Source organism: Leptosomus discolor, chromosome 12, assembly GCF_034619465.1.
Source record: "Leptosomus discolor isolate bLepDis1 chromosome 12, bLepDis1.hap2, whole genome shotgun sequence".
In the NCBI taxonomy this organism is placed as follows: Eukaryota; Metazoa; Chordata; class Aves; order Leptosomiformes; family Leptosomidae; genus Leptosomus; species Leptosomus discolor.
In genome coordinates this window covers 15,859,711-15,887,671 of record NC_141402.1, presented here as the reverse complement: position 1 = coordinate 15,887,671, position 27,961 = coordinate 15,859,711, and the positions used below count along the sequence as shown (strand labels likewise).

Below are 27,961 nucleotides of genomic sequence, written 5' to 3'. Positions count from 1 at the left end.
ACTGTGCTCAGCACCTGAACGATCCTGTTAAGATGTATATGTGAGCTGAGCTCTTGAACATCTAGATGTTAATCAGGACTTTTGAGGGTCTAAAGGTAATTCAATAGTTTTCACACAGAAACCAATCTCCACCACCCCCATCCCCCAAACCAGCAAGGAAATTATTTGGATGCAAATTCATAAGCCACATATTTCCACAAGAGAGGATAAAAGCAGCGTAAGATGAAATACAAATCCACAAGTCTTTTTTCCGTTGAAAATACAGCTGCACTTTAGCAATCGTCCCTTCCTACTCAATGCCCCCACCGTTTGAAACCAAGTGTTGTGTTGCAGGAGAATTGCAGCTTTTGGAATACAAGTTTCCTCTTTTCTGCCAAACCGGCATTCCCACTGGTAACGCTGCTCTTTAGCTACTGGCAAAAGAGTAAGTATTTCACCCCACTACACAATATACAATTACCCAAACTTTGTTGAGCAGATTCCAAGGGAAAGCATTTCCTTCTTGTCTTAGTCCTTTAAAAAAGCTCCTGACATTATTTTAACAGCAGTTCACAGATCATCAGCAAAACACTGCCATCTGCACTTCTCAAAACAATTTGAGACCGCTTTCAACACAAACATACGTGTACAGTACAAGCACATAAAGTGCATGGTGTTACACTAGTTCCAGCTCTACTGCAGTTTCAAGTGTTTAAACATCACGACACACATACCAACCCTTGATCGTTCATAGTCCGTTTCTGTAAGCAGGCAAACCAAATCCAGCGCTGCAGCAACTGTTCATAGTATTTTTCCTAAAGCTGCTAAAACACACACTTTCATCCACCTACGCTCCAATAGGCTAGTACAGAAAAAACACTGTAGCCACAAATAAATGAGCCATCACTGATAGAGAGAAAAATTTCCAATTACATAGAAAACAAAGAAACAGGCAACTGAATTATATAATGTACTCGGTTCATTTATTTAGATAAATGTAACTGAAATGTGATACAACTTTTTAATTATAGAAGTGTAATAAAAATAAAGTCTTTGTTGCTGTAATCCTGCAGGTGGAATTCCAAACTCATTCCAACTGGGATTTTCTAGCTACTGCTGAGGTGCACCAGCACATGAGTTAGCTGCTTCTTTCCTAAAAAAAAAAGCCCCCAAGCAATTGCACAAGGATTTTGCCAGTTGGAGAATAAAACAATATTGAGAGATCATACTTATTGCTCCTCACAGCAAGACTTTAATGTGATTTTCCTCGCCTAGCAGTCTCACGCAACCCAAACCCATCTTCTTTGCTTTCCCCACATCATCATGTGAAACACAGCAGAATCTGACTTTGTCATCAGTCTCCATATCCCAGTGCAAAAGCATCCAAGCAGTACACTCTCAATTCTAGGTAAACTTCTCATATTCTTGTGTGTGCATATAATATACAAACCCAAGAGTTTACCATTTCTGGATATTTAGAAACACTTATCAGCAGTTAAATCTAACATTTATATTTAACATTTCCCAAAGTTATATGCGCAGAACTTTCACTGAAGGCTGTAGGTCTGCTGTGTGTCTTTCACTGAAAGGGTTATAAAGAGGGACCGTGGATCCTTTCTGTTTTTGCGGACTGTTATTTTTCCTCTCAGGGCCTCTCCTGCAAAAGTAAAAAGGAAATTACTAGGCTGACATTACTGGATCAGGCACAGTAACAGCAAAGATACATTACACCCCCCCATATTCCATGAGAAGCTGTTCCAAATTAATCAGAACAAAACAAGCCTACAAACGTTTCCCTGATATTTTCAAAGCTCCGAGCAACGGTCTTGACAACAAGTCAAACTAACTGCAGTTAAACCTGGTGAGGTGCTGAGTTATATCTGATGCTTTACTGCACAGATGACCCACCCAAAGAGCTGACTTGCCAATTATTTGACCTGTGATTGGGGAAACCCACTGTTTTCCTTGGATACATTAAGCTCTCCTTCTATCTGGTTGAGTTGGATTCCCACATCACCACCTGCCATTTCCAGGCACATACACATCTCAGCTGGAGAGGTACTAAGTGCCACGGTACTGTTTCCCCTCTACCCCCAAGCTTCAAGCATCAACTCATTTTCTCATGAATTCTAAAAACCATATTATTGAATACAGACTTCCATCCATGAAGTAAGCAAATTATTAGCAGTAATAAAACAGTATAAAAAGCAAATTGCTAGTCCACAAAATTTAATACTGCATTATTCCTTTGCTGATCTCCCTAATTTAAACGCATCACTACTATCAACTTTGAGTAAAACCAAGTAACCACAAAAAAAAATATTCTACTTCCTACTGCATGTGTCATGTGGTTTGTGTTTGCACTGCATTTCATTTAAGGTCTAGTTAGGAAATGTTTTTATCTGGCAGGAAACATTAACACAGAAATCTTTACAGCATTTCAAGCATAAACATCATTAATAGCAAGTTTTGTTTTACAAACTGTCAGACTTTCTTGACCATGACACTTGGCATATAGGTGCTTCAGCTAAAACCAGAGAGAAGGCCTGACACAGAAGGAAAGACATCTCGAGAGGCACAACTCTCACTTTTGGTGTTACTAAATTTAAGTAAAAGCTGTTGTCCTAGAAAATTCCAGGCCTTGATGTTTCTGTTAACATTTTGTCCTAGCCTGAGCTGATTAAGCCTGGTTCCATCCCCATGGCACATCAAGTTCTTCCACATTTGCTCTTTACATAATTCAAAGGTCTGTTCTAGCTTTTAAAAGCACTTTCAGATCCTGAAATAAATGAGGAGAAAAATCAAACCTGCTGTGCCAGCTTAAGAACTTCTGTATACTCTCTAAGATGAGATGTTTTACTTTTCACAAACAAGATTTCAAAACTGCTACAAAACGAAGTATTTGATATATTTCAACATCCCAACAATTTTTAAAACATTCAGTAAGACTAAAGAGCCTCTAAGAACTAAAATTAAACAATTTAAATTAATCCATACTTCAATCTTACTATTTAAAACATTAATACAAAGTAATACAATAAACAAAGTAAAAATCTAAATATAATTTCATAAATTATAGCTGACTTCATAGCACAGAACCCTCAGATTCTGTTTGTAAAGGCAGCTAATGAAATGAAGCGTGCCATTTTTCTCAGCTATTTCTTATGCAGTAACCACATTAAACCTGCCTTTCTAAACACCCTTTTCTGAGGGCCGAAGCAAACAACAGCAGCGCAAGCAAGTAACAGAAAGGCAGTTCTGAACAATTAATCAATGTCACGTAGATAGAAAATGACTGATGTTTTTTCACCATTCTGCTGTCCTATGAGGTGCCTGGAGGAAGCTGTCTCTGGGACTCAGCTGCATCACCTTGCTCTTATCACGCTCAGTTGAATGCAAGTAAACCACACAGTGCCATTGCAGTTTGATTAGGACAAAACTGAATCCATTACGATCCCCTTCCTGCATTTTCATTATCCCTTGGGGAGCCCTGAAATTTGCCCCCAAAAAGATAAAAAAAAAAAAAATTCAGCAGAAGTGCTGCACAAGCTTGCTAGCTCAGGAAAAAATGCATCCCTAGGTCCATACTGACCCACTGCCAAACAACACACCTCTGATTACACGCTCTACCGTACACCCTATACACGTGCTCTGAACACTCAAAATGGTTTATTTAAATTCTGACTTTTACCAGCAGTGAAACTGTAAGCAACTGCACCTTCCACTTACGTTTGTGCAATACAATCACACATCAGGCAAGGCTGGAGCTTGTGAGCGAAGATACCTCTCAGTGCAAGAGCTCTATCACTAAGAGTGTTTAGGCCCCACAACCACATATTTTCAGTCTGTAACTGGATTAATCTGAAAAGATTTGACCAAACCCAAAAGATGCCATGCGGTCTCCTGCGTACATATCCGTAACATCTACTTAAAGTTTGAAACGGTCCATGGCAATGAACCTGTAATGTGAAGAACTACCCTGCCTTTCAGTACAACTTGGTGGCCCTTCCCTCTTTGATTATAAAAAAAGACTGAAAGAGTTACTGAATCAGCCAGCAATCAAGATCTTTCAGGTTTCCTTCTTTTCTTCCTGTGGAAGAGCTTTATAAAGCTAACAGCGTGACCAGTAAGAACACAGTACTCGAAGCACTCTTTATTCTGACCCCCACATTAAAATTTAAGAACGTTAGGAAACATCTCACTGGAATTGTTTCAGAGAGCTGCTAGAAAACTGCAGCAGATTTGGGCTAAGGACACCTGAACTACTGAACCGCTGGTGAGAAGTATCTTTACAAATCCCCTACACCGTAAGACCCACAAGCTTCTAAGCAGCAGCCATACGTGCCTTCACAGTTACACAACATCAAGCTTTGACGCTGCTCTTCACGATATGGTGGTCCTCACTTGAGGCTGACAATTTAAACATCGTCTAGTTTTCCACTCTAGTTTAGACTAACTGAACCCACTACCTTATGCAACACTGAGGTCTAGCATGCAACTGAAAAAAAGCAAGTCTCAAAAGCGTTACTCTGGAAGAGTTAGCTAGCAGGTAGTTTCCATATACCATCTACCTTCTGAAAACAAAAAAAGAACAATGAAACACAGAAATCATTTGTCGTGGGATCAAGAGCATTTCCCTTAAACGGAACTTATCCTTAATCCTCCCATTCATCATCTTAAACTGTAGGCACCTGCAGCTGTACACAGACTGCCATTTGGCCACGTCTCTCACTGAATCCCCAACGCAATGAGATCCAGTGAGCAGTTCATGTACTAAGCAGTAATCGCTGCCTTTCGGTATTATCCACCTGATCTCCGACACCCTTCTTCCACCAGCTGGTGACTTTTATAAATTAAGCAGCTGTTACCAACTCCTTTCTGTTACATCACTGTTTCCCCTCTTCTGAAACTATGTTGAGGTTCTGTCTCTTTCTTTCACGCACAAGCATATTCTCCGAAGTTTTTGTACCACATTGGCACGTTTCAACTCCCCAAGACTATGAACTAGGCTGCTGCAAGGAAGTCTATGCAGCCAGTCAAGTAAGGTAAGAGAGCCTCGTATGCCTGCCTAAGATAGTGTGCACACACTGCAAGTAATCAAGATTCCTAAAACAGCTTAGGTACCAGAAAGAGTTGCCACAGGGAATGGGGAAGGAGACACACACGGTCCTCCAAAAGATATCGCTGCAGTAGCCAAACTCACCTAGAACTAGTCATAATTCTCTGCTTTTTGTAGTACAGATCCTAAAATGTACAGCCTTGTCCCAATCTTTCTCTCTCAGCAGTTGTGACAAAATTCTGAGAAAACTAGATTGTTGCTGCTGTATGAGCCATATCCTCTTGCAGTCGCAGAACTTGCGAAGAGGCGCACACAGAACGGCACAAGAAGTCCATCCAAGTTTTGCTGTCTGGATACAGAACTTCTATTACCTTTCAATAAGATAAAACAGCCATGGGAAGAGAGTCTCTCAATTTAGGGCCCAAAATACACACTTGGAAATGTTTCCAAAAAGTCAGCAGCATGATTTTAAACTGCAGATTTCAAAAGATACAGCATAAGACATACAAGATTTAGCGTGATCTCAAAAATCAAGTTTTAACAATTGGTAGATGTTAAAAGCAAGCATCATTTTTGGAGGTATCACTTGTAAGTAAACAAGTGACAGCATTCTGCAGACACAATGCTGCAGCTGTAGACAGGCAAAACAGACATTAAAACCTCAATTAGGAACCAAATTATCCAACTGGGATGCACAATATCGAAGTATTTCAGTATAACATCAAAACATTCAGACAGATTAACTGTGCCAGTGTTATTTTCCTATTTTTAACAAAGCTCTCTAGGTAGACAAATTAACATTTTGCAGTTTGTGAATTTATAAAAGCTTTTGCAAAAAAGCTACCCAATTATGGAGACTGGGGAGTTAAAGATAATCAAGGATTTCACAGGAGCTTAGTCATACGAGTTCTACTTCAGTTTTGCTGCGCTAGCCCCTTTAAGCACCACAGAAAAACAAATCAAGGTTTTATTTCTACTGCAAGGCAATATCAAGAACACAAAATGTCGACAATATGCTGGTTTATTGCTAATAGAATTTGCTTGCATACAGATCTGTGTTTTAACTTAATGCACTGTTATTGAAAAGATTCTGTGGGTCCTTTAAAATAATTTTTGTAAGATTTTATTTATTTTGTAAATGCTTTAGACAACCAAAAAAGAATGATAATCTGTATGTAATCTTTTGTTTATGAAACATAGCAGGAATATTTCAACAAAAAAGGAAGAGACTTATGTTTGGACCATTAGTAAGAAAGACACTGCTTTGTCATCTCAATTTCAATTTCCAAAATAAAGACATTTTCAAGTTATTAAAAGGGCTGGTAAGTGATGCCTTGTACTCTGCATGGAGTCTACAATACAATACTGTTGTCTGAGAAAACTCAGTTTTTCTGGTAATAAAACGTCACCTGGCTTCTTTCTCCGGTTTCTTTAATTTTACTGCTTGCTAAGCAGTTAAAGTATATCCAACATGTTGACGCTGTTTTGTTTTACTTCATTGTACAACAGCTTCAAGTCTCTTATCACAGTCTGAAAGGAGAAAAACTAGCTTTTCAGAAACTATCCCCACTCATGCATCAAATCTAAACCAAATCAACAGAAATTATCCACTAAACCTATACACCATACTGTCTACCATCGTTAGGTATCAAGCTGAAATTCAGAGGCCAATCAGAAGTATTCATTAGGTGTAATTTTTATTGTCTCACTCTCCCAATCTCTAGACCTAGATTAAACCTCTCCCATTTCATCCCAGAGAATTTACAAACTTTGCACACCCAGCGCAGGCTGCGGCAGGAATGGCAAAGGAGGGAGGATTAGTTGCAAGCCCCATCCTCTGGCTTGTAATGGCTTGATTCTGGAGAGAGATCAAACCATTCAGTCTTTTTTACGACTGAGAAAACAGATCTATTTTTACAACAAATAATCTGGCATCAAACAGTTGAGAAAATTAGCTCGTTCATACTGCAGAACAAAACAATTTTGCCATGACATAAAGGAGCCTTTTCCTATTAAAAACCCAACAGGTTCAGCTATCTGTAAGCTCAATCTCTTTTACAGAGCAAATCCAAATACAATCAGTGCTTTCTAACCACTTCAGGCATATCCCCAAAAGCTATGAAGCATCTGACAGAGACTAAGTCAGCCTTACTATTTTACTCAGAATTAGAAATCTAAGGGAACCGCTTTTCTTTACTGGGGTAAAATCCCACTGCCCTGTCTGAAAGATGCTTTCAAAACAAGAAAACATTTTATACATCAAATTCCTTTTTCACAACCTATTAAAATACTGGAAGCAAATGCCACCATGTGTACACTAGTCAGATTATCACAAGACTCAAATCATATTATTTCTATTTATTTTCCAATATTTACTAAGAAAAGAGCTTGTCCTGACTCAAACAATGTTGCAGATGACACCAAGTTGGGCGGGAGTGTTGATCTGCTTGAGGGTTGGAAGGCTCTTCAGAGAGATCTGCATGGGCTGGATCAATGGGCCAAGGCCAATTGTGTAAGGTTCAACAAGTCCAAGTGCCAGCTCCTGCACTTCGGTCACAACAGCCCCACGCAGCGGTATGAGCGTGGGGAAGTGGCTGGAGAGCTGCCCGGTAGAAAAGGACCTGGGGGTGCTGGTTGACAGCAGGCTGAACATGAGCCAGTAGTGTGTCCAGGTGGCCAAGAAGGCCAACAGCATCCTGGCTTGTATCGAAAACAGTGTGGAGGACTAGGGAAGCAACCACCTGCCCTGTACTCGGTGCTGGTGAGGCCACACCTCAAATGCTGTGTGCAGTTTTGGGCCCCTCACTACAAGACAGACATTAAGGTGCTGGAGAAGAGAAGGGCAATGAAGCTGGTGAAGGGTCTGGAGAACAGAGGCAGCTGAGGGAACTGGGGTTGTTTAGTCTGGAGAAGACGAGGCTGAGGGGAGACTTTATCATTCTCTACAGCTACCTGAAAGGAGGTTGTAGCGAGATGGAGGTTGGTCTCTTCTTCCAAGTAACTAGCAATACGACAAGAGGAAACAGACTCAAGCTGCACCAGAGGAGGTTGAGATTGGATATTAGGAAAAATTTCTTCCCCAAAAGGGTTGTCAAGCACTGGAACAGGCTGCCCAGGGAAGCGGTGGAGTCAACACCCCTGGAGGTATTTAAAATACGCACAGATGCGGCTCTTAGGGACATGGTGGACTTGGCAGTGCTGGGCTAACAGTTGGACTCTAGGACCTTAAAGGTCTTTTCCAACATAAATGATTTTATGAATACATTTAGCCACTGGGTCTTTTTCATTGCGTCTCCCAGTGCCATATATATATTTCTTATTCTAAGAACTCATACAGATGATTGATGAATATCAATAAACAGAGGGATGGACATAAAGGCTGAAGCCTTCAAATGACACAAATGTGTTTAATCTAATAGTTACCTTTTCCTTCAGTTAACTTGCATCGAGAAAAGTCCATTCGAAGACAGAGGAGTTTCCCCAAAAGCTAAGTACATTTGGAATGGGGCTCAGTTCAACATGGCAGACAGAAATAACGCATGGTAAAATGGTAACAAGCAGTGCTAATTCATTAACAAGGGACAGATGAGAATCAGCTGCAAGTACAACTTTTCATATACTGCAAAAGAAGCTTAAGCAGTTTGTTTAGCTGGTAAAATGGAAAGTGAAAACCTGAAGAAATCAAAGAATATGGTTAACACAAATTACCGAGATAAATATTTAAGTCACTATATTTACAAGGCAAAGAAAAAAAACAGTATGAAAAATGGAAGATCGGGAAATCTGTACTTATAGTAAGTGAGGAAAAAAGACTTTTCGAGCAATGGAGGAGAAGAATCAGAGAAAATGTTTTTTCAAAAAAATCGCCTAAATTAAGAAACATTCTCATGTACGTATCACGAAACATAGCAACGTATCATGAAACACACTTACATAGAAACACAGTTCCTATGTATGTATCACTTCTGCCCTTATGTCATCCATGAACCACAAATATCCCACAGAAATTAAAACAGATTACAAAGAAAAAGGAAATTACATCTAATGTTTCTCTCAGAACCTTCTCTAACACTAGAAATAACAGGTAGAGAATCCTAGATTAAAGTGGTGATTTTATATGAGACCTGAAAACAAACAAAATGGGTAAAAGGGTGGGAAAGGAGAACTTAAATAATTATGAAGAGGAGACGACAGGTAGAAAGAGAAGAGAAACATAGCTGTACCAAGATTTGTTACGGGACTATTTTAAGAAATAGGAGCTAATAAAGAGAAAGCGAGGAGCTATGGCAAAAGTGATCTTGAAGGTCAACTAGGTTGTGTCCACTGCTTCAAAGCACACTGTTTCTGTAGCTGTCTTCAAAAAGTCACTGCACCTAGACCAGAATTCTAGAGCCGGGCACATCTCCCAGTAATTTTGCACATTTGGTACGTGTCAAATGATCTATGTAATATTAAATAATGTGCATATTCTAACAAATGTCATTGCACTTAAAAAATTTCACTTCACACACTGTGACATTGAAATGTAATGAGCTGCAGCAAGGAGATCTTAGCCAGCTTTGTCTACAGAGGAACTGAACAGAACACAAGCCAAGTACAAATGCACTAATGCACACGTGCACCCCGAGAAGTGATGAGACCTAAGAATACGCAAGTGAAAATTATTTAAGAATATAAAATCAAAACATGAAAGAGGGAAGTGATTTGTCAGATAAGAGACCATAGTGCGTTTATGAAAGAAGCTCTTGGTGAAAAGTTGTTATGGCCGATAGCTGGAAGAGGCAACTGTAAAAGCAGTTACATTGACTGGAGACCCTGCTTTCAGTGTTGTACTTTCATAATTAAGTCTGTTAAGAGAGACAATATTGCATCTACGTCAACACTTCTCTATAGCACCTCTAAGCCTCTAAGCTTCTTGACCTCGGGTTTTTTTGTAGCATCCACATTAAGTTTTCATACACTTTCCCCCAGTATGTCCAATCTATTTATGAACTGATCAGGTTGGGGCCGTGTTTTGCCATGAGTTTATTAAGTGACCAGCAGAAATGAGCCCCATTTGGAAGTTCCTCCCTTGGTCCTGCTAGTCTGTAAAGAAAAATGTCCCTCAAAGACTACTAAATCACCACTGGGTGTGTGATTTAGTGCAAGTGGTGAGTAAATATCTAGTGGTTAAGTGGACAAAAATAAAAAATAATAAAACAGCATAAAAATTTAGCTACTTTATTTCCTTTGATTATAAATGACTAGGAGAGTCTGGAAGGAAGTGCAGTTCTTCAAGATTAAGAGGGTAAGACTTATAATTCTGGACCTGTCGTATGTCCGTCCTCTTGCATGACTACCATGTGACAGTCATTGACATATTTCTGCATCTATAAAGCAGAGAATATTTGCCTACTTGCATAGAACTGTATTTTCAAGACTTACCAAATAGAACTAATTAAAACCACTAACAAGCACCACTTTAGTCCTCAAAACCTTACTTAAACAGTTTATCACCTGAATTTTGGGTTATCCCTGATGACAAAAAAAAAAGCCTTTTTACTTGCAACTGATTCAAGGTGAAACTATTATGGTACTCATCCATTTTCCAAAAATTTACAGTGTATTAAAATAACCTCTTCCATACTTCAATGGATCAAGTTCACGGCTGTGAGTTCTTTGAAACCGTTTTCCATTTACAGAGTAATCCCACAGTGTCAGGTATAACACCCACACATATGTTCGCGATTCATATAACAAATACAGCTTCGTTCAGGAGTGCCACAAAAAGTCCTATGCGATCAATTCACAAATACGATACTTAAGAACGTTAATAATGTTAAAATTAAGAGGAAGTTAACAACAGAGTTCTGGTCTTAAATTTTTCTGCCTCAGAAATGCTTTGATACAGAAGTTCTCATCAAAATTACAGTATGGATCTACACAAGTGTAAGACATACGCCCACTTGCAACATACCTATGCAGACATTTATACGTATTTTTAACATGAATTGTGTTTAGATAGATATTTCCCAGTACTTTGCTGAGACAAAAAAATTCAACAGCAGATGAAAGATTCATTTACTAGTTTTTAACATGTCATTTTAAAAGTATTTTAGACTTAAATTTAACGATAACAGCAGTGGAACACAGTCATTGCTGCACCACAACTGAATTTAAATATACCTGCTTCTACAGGAATTGGTTTCTCCAGCAGAAAAACTGTCTGTTTCCAGTGTGTTTTGGTACACTGGGGACCAGTTGAAAACAAGACCTGCAATGGAAGAGTTCAAGAGTTTGATTAAGAACAACAATTTTGATATCACACCACATCAATCAATTACTACACATGCACATGAAGTGTTTGCTACAGGAAAACAGACTCACTGCCAAACACCTTGAGGCAGAACAAAATAAAAAACCACCCTTGCCTCTCAAAGAGAATTTTGAAACACATAACCTCAAATACTCACCTTGTTGTCACAGTTCTTCTCAAAAAATATATCAAAATAACCAGCAACTGCCTATAAAAAAAAAAAAAAAGAGGAAAATGCAAGTATGATAAAGGAATAATAGTGACACTCAAGAACAAGTCTGTCATCAATATATACATTTACTGGGATTTCTATTCCTTTTCAAGCCTTTACTAAGATGAACAAGTTTAGATTCATGCTTGCAAGTATGCTAGAAAGCCTAAGTCAAAAAAATAAGCTGTCGTCACACCTGGGCTCTACTTGAGAATACTCATCCCCCTGTAATTGCATTTTATTATGTATCAAATTTTAGTCTGAGTTTCCAAAATAACCCAGACACCCTAACTGCAACTAGAATTACATATGAGAAAACAGCCTTTCAGATGTGCAAACCCACAAGCATAAAATTCAGTCCTTGTCCTCTACAGCTCCCACGACCCTCACTAAATACACACACAGTACGAGGGTTCTGCATGACGCATTCGCTTTGCGTAGCTTATCACTATTTTTCACAAAAGCTCCCTGTGAACAGAGAGGCAGAGCATAAACCAGCCAGGGAATATTTTTCTTCCTCTACTACACACACAGATAAGGAAAAAGATTTACAAATGCTTCATGCTGGGCTTTCCAGCAGCTGATAGTTTCTAATAGTAACTCTCCATAGGACTCCTTGGAACACTTCTTCTGTCCCTCCTGCCATCCCACTCCTAACATCAAAAAGGAGTCTCTTTTCAGTGCATAATTCATTAGCGGGACTTCTCTTCCAGCTTGAAGAGGAAATTTAATACAAAACAGCACACCAACGCTATGCATTACACAGTCTTTTAATTATGGCCCGCTTTTTTGACAGGCCATTATTTTGACAGTCTCGCGAGAGTCCTGGAAATTCCAAGAATTCAAATAAAGAACTGGAAGCTGCTAATGAAAGTCCATCCAGTCCACAGTTTCACCTCTGAAATCCTGTTCATGCTCACCTTTATTTGCTTTCTGCTGTCTCCTATGACAAGGCTAAAGCAAATCAGACCATGGGCCTGAGGCAGTCATGCTTTCCTATTACACTCCAACCTGAAGAAAAGACCCAGAACAGAGCTTTTGAGTAACTCCAACTATGGCAGCTGGGAACCTGTGACAGCAGGAAGGGATTCTTCCCACATCAGCCGTAGTACATTCAAACAAGGTATGTACCGATTCAACAGCAGCAAGCCCTCTGCATGAAAACTCACTGCAAACAACTGATTATAACCTTCCTCTCGCAGCACCAGTGTGCTCCTCCTACTCTAAATCTAGGAAACTAGCTGTTCTGAATAGTTGCAAAGGACAAGTTCTGCAGCATGCCCTTCATATTGACTCAGAGACAGACTGTGAAGGGAAAAAAAAAAATTGAAACATGCTTACAAAATTAAGGTAACAACCTGAATGACACAGGGCTTTGTCATTATGAAATACATAATCTGAACGGTAGGACAAACCATTCTGGTATTCTTCTGTAGCCTAAATCCAGAACGGGTTTCACCAACATGGTGGTGAATACCATGTCCCAAAGCAAGTAAATCTATGTTAATGTACCTGTGTCAGCTTTTCAACCTAAGGGCGCTCCAGATAAGCCTGGAAAGTTCCAAATTCTGACACGTGCAAATATTCTCTAAAAAATGAACCAATGAAACACTGAGGGACCTTTGTGACAAACAAGCACCAGATGTTGGAAAAAGTGACTCTTCCATCCCTTAAGTAAAGTCTTATCATTCAATGCTGAGATTCTCATTCCCAAGTGAATTAGAGCCTTGTCTCCAAAATGCCTTTTTGAGCAAAGATTGAGAAGGTTTTGACAGAGCTTTATTGACCCATCAGACTACTTTTATTGATGCACAGTCTTTTCTGGACATTAGTCAGAGATCTACTAAGTCATAAAAATATTTTTCCATCATCAGGTCAATACTATTGATATATTTACAAATAAAGCCTAGGATATGATTACTGGAGAAAGGAAAACAAGGTTGCAACAACAAAAACACATTAAGAATTGAGGGTAAAAAAATTGTCTTCCAGAGAAAAGGAGACAACCAAGCTATTTTGGACCAGAAAGCTGAAAGCCCCAAGCAGACATACCGTAGCAAAGGTGGGTGCAATTATGTATACACTTGGTAGCAAGAAGTAACAGAAACACCCTACATGTTACCCTGAGAAAACGCGCAGGCCCCCCCCCCCCCCCTTAGTATTTTTTGGGGATCAAGTTCAGGCAGAAAAGCAAGTGCAGCGGCAAGCAAAGAAACTGTCCCCTGCTACTTGCTGCCTCCCATGCTCAGGATTTGTACACCTTCTGTAAATGACTAGAATAAACAACCACTTTATTCCTTACAGTTTCAATGGTTTCCCTAACTGAAACAACCTGAAACACTGGCTTTGACTATCTAAATCAAGAGGTAGTAACAGCAATTATTACATATCACAAAGACCATCTTATGCAGAGCTCCAAGGATCACAGAGTTCAAGAGTTCAAGGCATTACAGAGAACAACAGTTCTACATTGATCCATTAAATTCTTTTTGTTACATTCTAAAATGGATGTATGTCCTTTGATGTTGATACAGCAATAATTGTGTAGCCAAAAGAAAAAAAAAAGTATTCTAACAAAATCAATTCCTCAAGTCCCTGAGGACAAACTTGTGAACAGCTTCAGGCGTTCCCAAAAATTCCTCAAAATCTAGTCAGTTAAAACTGGGCAGGAAGGGCACCCCAAAACCAGAAAACACACTCTGGTGAGTTATGTCAATGGGCAACCCCAGTCCTGCATAGTTAAATAGAAATTATACGCTTGAAGTTATGTACATACAGGAGAGAGTTTGAATGATGTTTTGAAAACCAACTGTAAAAACACATACTGCAATTTAGAAATCTAATAAATGTCTTTTATTAATACATTTTCAAACAGGTTTTGAGCCACCTAAAAAACTAAACACACACATGGTTTGACAAGTTTTCTTTGTGAAATTGGTTACAACCGTGTATTTTTTTAAGAAACATTTTTAGGCAACCTGCCATCATTTACCAACACTGCATTTAATGTCCAGATAGAAATCTCTCCCCTCATATTTTAAGTCTTGGGGAAAACAAAAAGTCTAATATCAAATCTAGCAGTTCCTGACCAGTCGCAAAATTTGCTTAATATTCAGCATGGCAGCTATTCTACAAGGCAATTATGGTTGAGGAAATACAGGAAGTGATAATGCACAGATTGAATATATCCCACTTGGATGCACACTGCCTGTGGCTTACCCCGTAACACAAGAAACCAAAAGAAAAGTTTAAACCTGCCGTTCAACAGGAAGACAGTTATTTGCATACACCGAGGTAATAAATGTAAGCTCACGTCTATCCTAAAGCCTCCCAGTAACTCAAGGTGAACCCCAGTAACTCCAGGTGAATTAATTACCTTCTTCCTTTCCTCTTCTTGATTTCACATGGAAGATTTCATGTGCTAGATTGCACGTGTTCCCCTGCCAACAACATAGCACTTTAACAGGCATTCAATTTATCCAAATTATACATTTTTTAATGAAGTAAATTCAGTTTTATTTCTGAACAGACGCATAATAGGTATTATTAAATCCACCAGCTCTCCTCAAGAACAGGGTTGTTCCATATAGTCCTCTATAGCATATGTACATTTATACGCTCATCCAAACACTATGCTATGATTAAATCTTTAAATTGCCTCTGAGATCTTTCTGCTTTTGAGCTGTTTTGTCATATTTCATGTGCCCCAGGCCCAAGGGATCTCAAGCCAGCTACAATACCTACAGACTCATTAAAACAAGCACACCTGGCCTTCCTAAAACCCACTTGGCAGTGTTAGGTTTGTGGCTGGACTCGATCTTAAAGGTCTTTTCCCACCTACATGATTCCAGAATTCTATGTCACTGGCAAAGTATTGGAGGATTCAAAGCTGCAACACAGTTCTAGTTATTTCTCCTCTCAATGTTTTGTAAAAAGTTTTACATAAAACATTAGAATTTCTGCTTCCACATGAAGCAGTAGGAAGGCTTCCTTGAAAGAGTTATGAAAAACTAAAATCTCTGACTGCATTACAGAAGCTTAATTCAATACTCCCAAATGCAAGTGCTAAAAACCCTAAACCAAAACACCCCCCCCCCCCCCCCCCTTAAAGTATATCAGTGTAAGCCTTGCATCACTACAGAAATGATCTGGTAGCCCACATTGCCTTGGGAAAAGACAAAAAAGAAAAGTCGCAAGTAAAGTACATGCAGATGATGCTTTCTACAATTTTATCTACAGTCACTAGTCCTGTATATTTAAAAACAGAATCTCACAAATCTAAAGACCTACACAAATCAAAGTTGAAATACCTGATAATACAAAACTAGCTATAAAACTGTGGTTTTGGTTACTATCATCTTTTTATGACTTTATATCTTCCCTTACATCTTAATGTGGTTTTTTTTTATTCATTACTTGGTCGTGCTTTTATGCTGAAATACACAATACCTCTCTTTTATATTTAAGTACATTTCAGTGAAATAATTCTGTAAAAGTGAAGTTCAAAACATTTTCCTTTCATTTCACTTTGGAACACTATCACAAATTGCAGTAGCTATAACAGTCAATCACAAACTTCTATTAAATATGCAGTACTACAAAAAAAAAGAGACACTTCCAATGTTTACAGCTTGAAGGGAGATTAAATCCTCCCTCCTTCATGTAAAATTTAACACATGCAGCTAACCATAAAAATACAAGGGGGAAAAAAAACACAAACCACTTACAAGTGGCATCCTAGAAGCAATCACAGCCACAAGTGATTGTGGGCTGGCCAGATTTTTATTAAAGGTGGCATCTCTTTTACAAGAAGACGAACTAAAGAAGAGGGACAAGCAAATAAAGCCCCCATAAATTCCAGATGATGTTTTACAACTACTGCCTTAGGGGTTTTGGGTGGGTTCTCTTTTGTTTGTTCGGGTTTTTTTGGGGTGTGGGGTTTTTTGGGGGGGGTGGTATGGGGTTTTTTTGTGTGTGTGGTTTTGGTTTTTGGTTGTTTTGGTTTTTTGTTTTTTTTTTTTTTTTTTTAAAAGTATAACAATAACAGCTACATCTTCCACTGCAGTTTTCCTCATCTTTTTGCTCCACCTCTGACAGCTCATTTACAACTTCACCAACGACTAATCAGCAAGAACTTAAGCCTTCTCTGGAAGAATCTTTCAAGTGCGAGTCTCTTGAATACCATGAAAGAGGAAAACAAAAATAATGACTTCTAAACTGGTGATAAATAACTGCAACTCCAGCCTGCCACATGCTCTAGCCTCAAAGGGTGTTAAATATTAGGAAACACTGCAGAAATATTATTCTTCCTGTTCTCAAATAAATTGCCAGGAGAAAAGCCGAGCAATGAGGACAAAAACCACTAACCTGAGAATTAAGTCTCCGTATTTACCCAGGGAACTGAGGTTACATAAAGAAATAAGGAAATATTTAGGAACAGATTACATAACTGAGACTGCAAAGCATCACCCTATAGAGGCCAACAAAGAGTTCACTCAACTAAGAGTAAAATATTTCTGAAATTACAATAGCAGCTACTAACTTCTACCTGGTTTTGTCAAAGTCAGGTTTTGATGAAGAATTTACGTAAAGTAGCTTAAGGTCTTCATCCATCACTGAGGGTTTCTAAGGTGTTCATGCAAACATACAAAAAAACCCCTGTAAACAAAGTACGTCCTCTCAGTAATATTCACTTGTCTTCAACATATTTTTCTTCCGTCCCAGATAAATTATTTTGAGTCTATTTTCTCTCCTCATTTATTCACGTAACATGTACCAAATATATTCAGATCACAAAAACCTTTAATAGATGTAATAGATGAATATTAGTACATATTATTTATAATCTTACACATACAGACCTTAACTGAAATGGTAAGAGAAGTCTAAATTTTAATTCAAATATATCTGAATAATAAGGCTTTTTTCCAAAGAAAATGGCTGGCTGTACATGCAGTATTTTAACAGGATAAAACAAACGAGACTGCTCGACTCCTTTTGAGAGCTCATAAAGGCAACCTTACCAATTCACTTAGGAACAAGGAAATTAAAAATTATCATCATCGCTATCACCTACAGTGAGTAATTTATCATTCTTGCTCTTCAGTAGTATCATGTTCCAACAGTGAGTGGCTACAACAAATACAATTAGACAGCTGGCCACAGAAGTGGGAGATAATGTGCTTTTGATGGAGTTTATCCAAGCATGGAGATGGAATGTTTGTCATCCACACGGCAGAGTTGCTGCGTTTTTATCACAGGGAAAGAAACCCCTCGCTATTAAAACCCAACAATTTTGTAGTTTAAAAAGACTTAGCATCTGGGGATCACTGTAGAGTAGGCTACCAATAACTAAACAGATCAGAAAGACAAATCCCGCTTCATAACATGGTAGAGTCGTCTTTCCTTTAAACAGAAATCATGCATTCAAGGTGTGTTTAACAGTGGTACCCAAAGCCAGATTTTCGACTTCTAGCTTAAAAAACTCAGTTTCTCACCTAAGGTCAGAACTAAAGACTTGTACGCTAACACTTATTGTTGGCTCCCAAGTGGAAGATTGGACATTAAGAAATGAAACTGTCTAACATTAAAGAAGATTTTAACAAGCAAAGATTCTCCCTTAGTCAAATCAATTTTTCCCAGTCAACTCAACTTCCTTTTTCCTCCTAAAGGTTTTAATACATCAGTCACGTCCTCTGATTCATTATCCTTCTTTCACCCCCTTCCTCCCTCCCACTTTTTATACACATCCCCTGCTCTTTGACAAGATCTCCTGGGAGCAATGAAGAGATACTGCCATTTTCCTCCCAGGGGATATTGTTATTCAGCTAGGAAAGATCAACCTTGATGGACTCACAGGGGAAATGCTCGCAAACAAAAGAGAAAGTTTGTCAATTGATTTCTACACTGAGGGTAATCACCATTATATTTTATCTCAAAAGCTCACACAGTGATCAACTCAGAATACAATTAATGGAATATTTTCCTAGCAGCATCTACTAACTGATATTAGACAGATGTCTCATTAAAATCAGCAGTGACAAACCCTAGCTCTTTGCTAGGAAAATGCACTTTTGCAGCCTAATTAAATTTATTTTTAGCCATTATCTTTCTAAGACTGAAATCAAGTCAACTTGCACTAAAAGGGCTTTGAAACAATTTCATGTAATGATTCCATGCAACTGTTTCATGCTTTGAAAACTAAAATAATGATAAATAAACATAATGTTAAAGATACCACTTCATGGTAAACCACAGGAGGAATAAAAGAAAAACCAACAGAAAGAATACGTGCTGTGAAAAAAGCCTTGACTCCCCGCACCATCCCCATAACTTCTGAAACACTAAGCATCCCGTGCAAGGTCACATTCAAAATGCTCATTTTTGCCCGATCTTTCCATATTTCTCAGGTTTATTAGGGTTTTTTTTTCCTTGAAGACTTATTTAAGCACTTGAACACCTGGAAGAAAAACCTATTTAGAGCATTAAGCATTTTTTTAAGGATATGACTCAATAAATGCATTACAGGATCATCTACAATACACTTAGGTTGCATCTACAGAGAGACAAGAGGCTGATCTGTTACGAGCATGACTTACTACTATGCTAGGGTGGGGCGTTTTGTCACAGAAAGGTATGAGAGTAATCGAAAATAATTTACAGGTGGAAGGACAGACAAATCAGATATGTGTCAATTTAATGCTGTGCTCTTAGGTTTTGGGAACTGCACAGTTTTTCTGTTTCACACAAGGTCGTGATCAAGTCTGAGCATTTATGGCCTTAGTCTATTTATCTAAAACCAGAAAACAGCCTATTGCCTACTGAGTTGCATGGGTTTTAAACAACCTCTAGTACAATTAAGTGGCACTATCATACAACCAGGTAATTAGCCAAGAAGTGGGCAAGAAGATCTTCCAAGAGCGAGAACAGTGATATTATCTAGAAAGAAGAGAAATACCTATTTCAGCACTCTATCAGTTTTCAGGAAGTAAAGTTTGTCCTAAAAAATGACAAAGCAAAAAGGAGAGAAAAAAAAATAAAATCAAAGGATGAGAAAGAGGTGGGTGGCAAATCCCAGAGGTTAGCATTAGGCTTCAGAGGCTGACCTTCCTGTGCTCCCTCCAGCCAAAGAGCAGTAAAAAGCTCTGTTCCTAACTCTCCTAGGTGAAGCTTTCCCACAGGCTTTACGAAATTCTCCCAGAAGTGTTTACCAGAACAATTTACCAGAACAGAAATTAAGTATGGAGAAATTGAGAAAAGCTCAACTTCTCTCTTGAGACTGAAAATAAACACAGAATTTCAAACAATATCTACCAAAGGGAAAAAACCCCAAACAAACCAAATGAGAGACTGAGTTAAAGCTAAGGTCAGATTTTAGAAGCATTTAACATCTTGCTACGGAAATGAGAAGTGCAGCCTCTCCTGCCTGAGAGATCCTGGGGGCGTTCCAAGTCATAATCAAAGCAAATATGGTGATGAGTTGGTAAAGAGACTGCATTATGGCTCCGATTGCTGTCAGCTTTTACAACTTACTGTCCTGTTACCACAGACATGCAAACAGGTTGACGGGAGGAAGCCACAGGCCCCAACATGGCTAATGCCTCCAGAGTTGTCAGCTGAAAGTTTAGCTCTTCAACTATAATGTTGCATACTCCAACTAGACGAGGCCACGACTCTTTTCTCCGAGTACTTGCTAAATTACTTCCCATCAGTGCTAAGCTTCTGCAAAAACAAGTTCAGCAACAGCAACCGTCATCGCACGCTGCTGACACAGTTCCATGTAGGGACGTCCCGTCTACTCCTCTGCACCCACGCTCTGCCTCGGAAAGCAGCAGCACGGAAACCCGCTCCCCACAACCCGACGACACAGCGCAAACCAGTAGCGGGTCTGCAATAGGAGCCACAAAACAAATGACGTAATCGTGCACCTTCTGCTTGTTGGGTTTTTAAAAGACACTTAACAGAGAGTCCTAGTTCTGATGGTGACACTGGTCTGAAGTTAGCTTTGCTGTTGAGGGCCACATGAGGAATAAGAACAGCCAAGTCTGTTTTCACATTTCTATGGCACAGAAAGGGTTGAGAAAAAGCTGCTTTGATATGAACTTTAGGTTGTGAGCTAAAAAACCCAGATATACACAAGCATATAAAGATGGGTTTCCAAAACGTTATTTTTGTGAAAAAAAATTTTTAAGTAAAGCAAAAAAATATTTTTAAATGGTCATTTTTTAAAAATTCAAAAATCAGAACAGACAAGACTAAAAGCTAGAACTTTGGGAAATATAAACAGCGTTCTCTTTTTGCGGAAAAAAAAAAGCCAGTAGAACAACAAAACATGATGCAAACAAGAAAAACATCAAACGTTATTTTCAAAGGACAAATTGCAATCTTAAAGCATCTCCTCAAAAATTCTCAATCTAAATAATGGACTTTTATTGTTCATTTACTGCAAGGTTAGGCAGCCTGATATGATGGATGAACTGTCAACCTCCAACTAAACTTCTACAATCCATCATAGAAAGAGTGGAAATTTCACTCAAAGTGTCAATAAACCTAAATGATGAAGTGCAAAATACTTTACAGAGTTCTGATCATTTTTTAGAACCTGCATTCACTGCAAAATTTCAGAAACACTGCTCTTCCCCCACCTCCCTCCCCTTTTCCCTGGAGTCATAAAATGCAGGTGTATATCTTGATTGATAAGTCAATGATACCACAGAATCATAGAACAGAAATGAAGTTTTCTTAAAGGTCTAGTGCTCGGGAAAATGATGTTTACAAAATAAGCTATTTTACTCTACCCAAACATCAAAGAGATTGCCAAGATTTTGTAAAGATTTCTGTTTAACTAATCAGTTATTCAAAAGTGGCCACATTAAGAAAATTAACCCAGGGCTGCACTGGAGCTTGGCCTGAAATCAAAGCTGACCCTGTCCTGTGGCTACTAGAATTATTCTATGACAACTAAAAACAGGAGACTTTTTTTGTGAATGCACAACGAAATATATAGATTTCCATTTTATAAAAAAGTGTGTCTTAATCTGGTGATAATTGACAAATTATTATGAAGAATTTGTACATAGCTACTAACAATACCTTGAATTATATACATAGGAAAACTTCACTTTATCCAACAAATTTGTGTGCATCCTGTTACACAGCAAAAGTGATGGCAAATGCAGCAGCATTAACTAACACGCAGGCCCATCCGAAACCAGGTATTACATTGCTTGACGTAGATATCCAAGATTTTGTTATCACCTTAAGTGTTTACATTATACAGCAACACACTCTCTGTGCCCATATCAGAGGAAGTCTGCATCTCTTCTTCATATACACATGCAAAAGCCCAATAAACCAGTCACAGCAAACTTACCACAATATATCAAAAACTAGCTACCAATTACCCGTTTGGACTTGATTCTGTGATGTGCTATGACTTAAAACACACAACATCAATTGCATGGGTCCTTGCAGAAAAATAAATAGGGGACATTTTTTGCTAATCAAAAAAAAAAAAATTCAGTGTTTCTCTCTGCTTTCTCATAACTACCAGATACTGAATGACCAAGAAAAAAAAAGCCGCAAAATGAATGTCTATTTATGTAAATTCATACTGAATAATGTAACCACAACTTCAAAGAAGTGTTTGAAAGATGCCTTAGTACTGAATTTTCATGCCACTTTAAAGCTCAGACTGAAAACTTTCTTTTTTTTCTTTCTTTTCATATTGACTAGTGTTTGATAGACAAATAACCCTCAATTGAGTGAGACCACAGACTCATTCTTGGGAGATTCTTCACTCAAGTTAACGCAGCATAGTCTGTAGCACTAAGATGAATAAGGCTGTGTTTGCTATAATTAGAACTCCCCTCCAAATAAATTCCACAGCTTTTCTAGAATTAAGTGTTCTGAATATTAATTTACATAAAATAAAAATACTAACTTGCATATGATAAATAAAACAGATGCAGTAAAGCCCTGGTGATCAGATTCGGATTCTAATGCTGTATTTGTTCCCCCTTGGTCTTCACGTCTTCACATATAAAGTTAATTTAACTTCCCTGTTTGAGAAACTGCCATATGAACTGCTGTATGTTTATTGCATGAGCTATAGTCTACCTTTCCCACATCTATTTTGTTTTTCACTCTTTTGACTAAACTCAGAAAAGCTCTTCTGAGAACAGTGGCTGCATTATTCTTGAGCACAGTGGCAACAACAGGTCTGAACAGAAAACTTATTTCAGAAGATGGGCTAGAGAACAAAACAGAATGACCCCAACGCCAAGGCTCTCTATCTTCCCCTTTCCTCATCTACCTGTATTACACTGTAACGCTATTACTGGAGTTTTCTATCCATCTCTCTTTACAAAAAGAGCTCATTTGACACCTCTGTACTGCAGAAATGAATGTTTCAAGGCAAGGACTTATGATAAATGAAGCTTAATTAATGCCTTGTCTGTTAGCCCAACGCAGTACTGACCATATATGAAGAACTAAAATTGTCTTACCGTACACTTTGTGCTCGTTGTAATGGTCAGGGTGAAATCTGAAGAGAATTCTAAGTCTTGAGTGGATGCAGTATTACAGTCGATATGCTGTTGAAAGAAATAATACAGTTCTGTCAGTAACAGTGCTGCATTTAAATTAAGATCTTCCCTTGAATGAAGGTTGTCCAGTTGCTCCCATAACAAGACAACTTTTCTAGGGCAATACTAATTCATCTCTCGAAAAATGGGAAGAGACTTAACCACCTAATCCTATCTGCATGCTGACAAAAATGCCTAAAAACCCTCTTCCCCAAAGGACAAAAAAGAGAGACACTTTGACTCGTAGCAGTATGGAATTACATATAGTAGCTCACTGTTCAGGAAAGTTGCTCTTGATGACAGCTGCCTATTGTTGAGATCAAGTAACTTTCACAGGAATCTTCACCAGTTTTACTCCTTGTTCATGTAGCCACATGGTAAACTACAGTACAAAACTGATATGGGTTAAAACTGAGCTTTTTTTATTTGCCAGGTTAGTTTCATACTGATCATAGAATTTTTGAGGTTGAAAGGGACCTCTGGAGATCACTTAGTCCACCCCCTGCTCAAAGCAGGGTCAACTAAAGCCAAGTGGCTCAGGACCACGTCCAAACAGCTTCTAAATATCTCCAAGGACGGACACTCCACAACCTCTCTGGGCAACCCGTGCCACTGTTCAGTTGCCTTCTCACTAAAATAGCCTTGCCTGGTCTTTAAAGGCAACCGCCTGGAGTCCAACCTGTGCCCCTTGCTTCGTGTCCTGCCCCTAAGCACCACTGAGAAGAGTCTGGCTCCACCTCCCTTCCTCTCCACCACCACCAGGCATTGGTACACACCGATAAGATCTTCCCCTGAGCCTTCTCTTCTCCAGACAGAACAACCCCAGCTCTTTCAGCCTCTCCCTGTAACACAGATGCTCCAGTCCTTTCATCATCTTTGCGGTCTTGCCCTGGTCGCACTCCAGTACGACCATCTCGCTCTTGCACTCGGGAACCCAGCACCGGGCACAAAGCTCCAGAAGTCACCTCCCTGGGCTACAAGAGAAGGTGCCTCCCTCTTGACCGGCCGGTGACAGGCCTTCTTCCTAATGCAGCCCAGGGGGCTGGTTGGCTGCCTTTGCCACAAGGGGGGGTGTTGCTGCCTCATGCTCAACTTGGTGTTAAACCAGGACCCCCAAATTCTTTCCCGCAAAGGTGCTTTCCAGCCAGCAGGCCCCCAGCCTCTGTTGGCGCGTGGGGTTATTCTTCCTTCCCCGCTGCAGGATTTTGCATCGCCTTTTTATTGCCCTGAGCCTTCTGCCCCATTTCTCCAGCCTACAGAAGCCCTTCTGAACGGCAGCACAACCAGGTGGCGTATGAGTATGTGAAATATCAGAGTGACATAACCGAGGAGAGGCAGCACAAGGCAGAAAACTGCTTTGCTATTTTGAAATGAACACAAAACAATGGCACCCAGGAAAACAACATCGTCAAATCAAATCACAACTTGCATTCCAATATTCTAATTTTTTATTTATGTATATTAAAAAAAAAAATCAGTTTTTAAAGAGCAATAAGCTTCAGGTTTCAGTTTTTCATAAAAATGCCGCTACATTTTTTCACTGTATGAAGTTCTTTAGCTTATGTACTCAGTTAAAATGCTTTATCTGAGAACATCATCAACTGCTGAGGTTAAATGTCATACACATTATTAATCAATATTTCTTGATGCTGTCTCTTCTTTAAGGAATGTTTCGCTTCCTGAAAAGTTACATTATAAACTTTACAAAACAAGTAGCAGCTAATCTAAGCGAAACACAGTAAAACAGCTTCTGTAATAATCATATAAATTGGAACAATTTTAAAAACTTTCCTTCAAAAATATAATCCATTTGTTCTCCAGAACGGCTATTGATTAAAACAATTTACCTATAATGCCACTGTTGCTCAACTCATTAATTTTACTACTTTGTACTGTAACTCCAGCAAACGAACTCATGCATTGACTTTTGGCTACTTTAAAAACCCTGATTGCTACTGAGAACAGATGATTATAAAACCATTAACGACAAAATTTGATAAGCACATACACCCGAGCTGGACAGTGACTGCTCATGACAGTATGTATTAGAGAAAGACATGTACTATTACCAGGAAAGCATTTTGCTTCTAAACCAACATCAGCTTATAGACTGCATCGGGCACATTCAACTATATTTATTGTTATTAACACTTTCCAGGCTAAGATGTTGTTTCAATTTGTTTGCCTAACAAACTGATAGAGCTCAACTTATCCATGCAGCTTTCATTTAAAGCACGTTATGTGTTCTTCATTTTCTGTACACCAAATTTGACTTATGTGCAGGAAGCATTCAACTACACTTCCACTTGAACACGCAAAACATTATATAAAACATCAGGTGAGAAAAGTGTCTATGCCTCACTCATCGCACACTCAAACCTGTCAGATAACTAACAATTATGGCCTCAGATTCTTGATCTCAGTACCTCTGTTTTGTGCACATTCATTCACTAAGGGCAGAATTTATCTTCCCTATAATAACCATTCTATAAAGTATATTTCGAAAACTGAGTTGATCACTCCACCTGCTCCTTACACTCAAGGAAAACAGACTCTTGTAAGCATCAAGTCACATAACTTGTTACAGGTGTCCTTAGGAATTTTATTTCACTGACTCTAGAGGGAGTCTAGTCAAAAAGCTCAAGGGAATAAGATGTAAGCCACATCTGTAATGACTTCATCATCCATGAATAAAGAATCCTGAATAAAAAAAAAAAAAGAAAAAAGGAAAAGAGGAGTGATGCACAAGAAGGCCAAAGTAGTTATTCAAGTTAAAGAAATATCAGTCTCAGCACTTCTTACATTTGAATACCTCATTTGAAAGGCTTAATACTTTTAAATCTTCTCTGTAATAAAATTACAGACAAGAAAAGCCCAACCAATAACTTGCATCAAGATACACGCCCAACAAAACTGTACTTCACTGCCTTTGTGGGCAGGATGTCAGTTGACTACAGCAAGTAGTTTCTATGCTGGAAGAGACTGGAACTACCCTCAGTAATGGTGTCAAGTTCAGTGATGAAATATGTAAACCCATTTTCTTCTATATAAAAACAGGATAGGAATGAATTTAAATAGAAATTACCTCTTTACTAAACAGGCAACTCCTACTGAAGGGCAGTAATATTCCAGTCTTAAGTATTTTACAACAGAAAAGTAACTATATGAACAACAATTAGAATACCATTGTGACAAAAAAATCTTGGTTTATAATAGTCCTTTTCTCAATTTGATCTGAACCGTTCAAATTATTACTAATTACAAAGTTTCTCAGAATTTTAAACTAGTCAGTGTTCTGGTATTCTCTCATCATGTAGGTGACGCCTCATATGAATCACTACCAACTTTGCTGTTACTCCTCACCACAAAGCTGCCATAAAAACGACAACACAGAAAAGTAAGCATAAAATTAATTCAATGAGTACTGCAGAAACTACTGTGCCTTTTCCTACATGGTCATTGTGTTGGATGAAGCTATGGGTGACAGTGAGTGATCTTCCAGTGAGAGATCTTTAAGGCCAGTTAGCTTGACACAGAAATAGGTAAGAAGGCCCTCTGCAACCCAGTACACTGAGGTGAAGAGAGGAGCAAAGTAGGAAAACCTGATAGTTTTTGGTACAGTTTAAATTTCAGTTACGTAACTTTTAATATACTAAGACGCAAGTAAATTTGGGGTAGGATAGAAAATGTAGAATAGAAAAATCTAAATATGGGAAGATTACTTTATTAAGAGCTCAAACTTGGTAAAAAACCCCCAATTGATACAAATATTACAGTCTTAACACCAAGAACTATACTGCATTTGTGTCATTTTGAAGCCGCCAAAGTTCATGCGTGTGTGTGTATTTTTTTCACGTCCTCCATAAAAAAAAAAGGAAACTTCTAATCTCACTACCAAAAATTTAAGAAGTATGGTACCTTAATGACACTGGCTGTAGATATCAGTGTCTGTGGATCCAGCACCTCCACAACAGCTTCTGGAATTACAGCCTTCTTCATGCAAGACATGTCAAAGCCATATACATCTTCCCAGAAAAGCAGCTTGTCAAAATGTTTATTCATATCCCCAACAGCTACTAGACTAATGGTGCAAATGTCAGGATAAACTGTAACAACAGAAACAGATTAGTGACATTTTATTTTAGATATGGAGAGAGGGCTTTTTTTTTTTCCCCACTTTAAGTGAGTAACAACTTAAAGAACAAATAAAAACTTTTTTTTAGCTCTTGGAAAAAACACTTTTTCTGCTACTTTATTTTCTGGAGTCCCATTTGTCCACAGAAGAGACTAGATATTGGAGCTTAATTTTCCCACACTACTCTGGTGACAGCAGCTCCTGTTCTTAACAAAATATCTTTGTAGTTGAACCCACTGCCAGGAAATGACTGGAAACTTGACGTCTGAAGAAAATCATTTGGAATATCCTATTCTGGCTTCTATATAGAGACCGACCTAAAGTGTACTGAAAAACTGCAGACAGACACCCAAAGGAAAATTCAGGTGAGGGCTGAATTTCCACAGAGAAGAAATCTCTGTGGAAAGATCTTATTTCCAGGAAAGAGCAAGAATTTTATTCTTGTTTCTTATCAGCTCTGGCCAGTACTTGCCTTACAACCTAAAAAATTATTCTTGGGTACAGGAAAAGAATAACCACTCTTATCTGCATCTGAAGAGTAAGGAGGTGACCCAACAGACAGAAAAGAACTTCCTCATCAATTCACCCCATAGTTTTAGGATGACAGCTATCATTCTTACACTATCTTCACATTTCTGCTTTACCTTCCCCCAAGAACACCTTCAGAACAAGCACCTAATACCAGCTTTTCCAAACA

The 27,961-nt window shown here is 38.6% G+C and overlaps 1 protein-coding gene across 2 annotated transcripts in view; it reads right to left on the bottom strand.

Moving 5' to 3' along the window:
• Positions 1–1,004: 1,004 nt before the first annotated feature.
• The window catches only part of PRMT3 (protein arginine methyltransferase 3), a 63,574-nt gene continuing 36,617 nt past the window's right edge, over positions 1,005–27,961 (bottom strand). For both annotated transcript variants that reach the window (XM_086472117.1, XM_086472116.1), the window contains 5 exons: positions 27,048–27,235; positions 23,052–23,138; positions 11,491–11,541; positions 11,204–11,291; positions 1,005–1,636 (listed from right to left, as the gene is read on the bottom strand). In XM_086472117.1, coding sequence (XP_086328243.1) covers positions 1,527–1,636; positions 11,204–11,291; positions 11,491–11,541; positions 23,052–23,138; positions 27,048–27,235 — 524 coding nt within the window. In that variant the 3' untranslated portion in view covers positions 1,005–1,526. The remainder of the gene's footprint in view (positions 1,637–11,203; positions 11,292–11,490; positions 11,542–23,051; positions 23,139–27,047; positions 27,236–27,961) is intronic.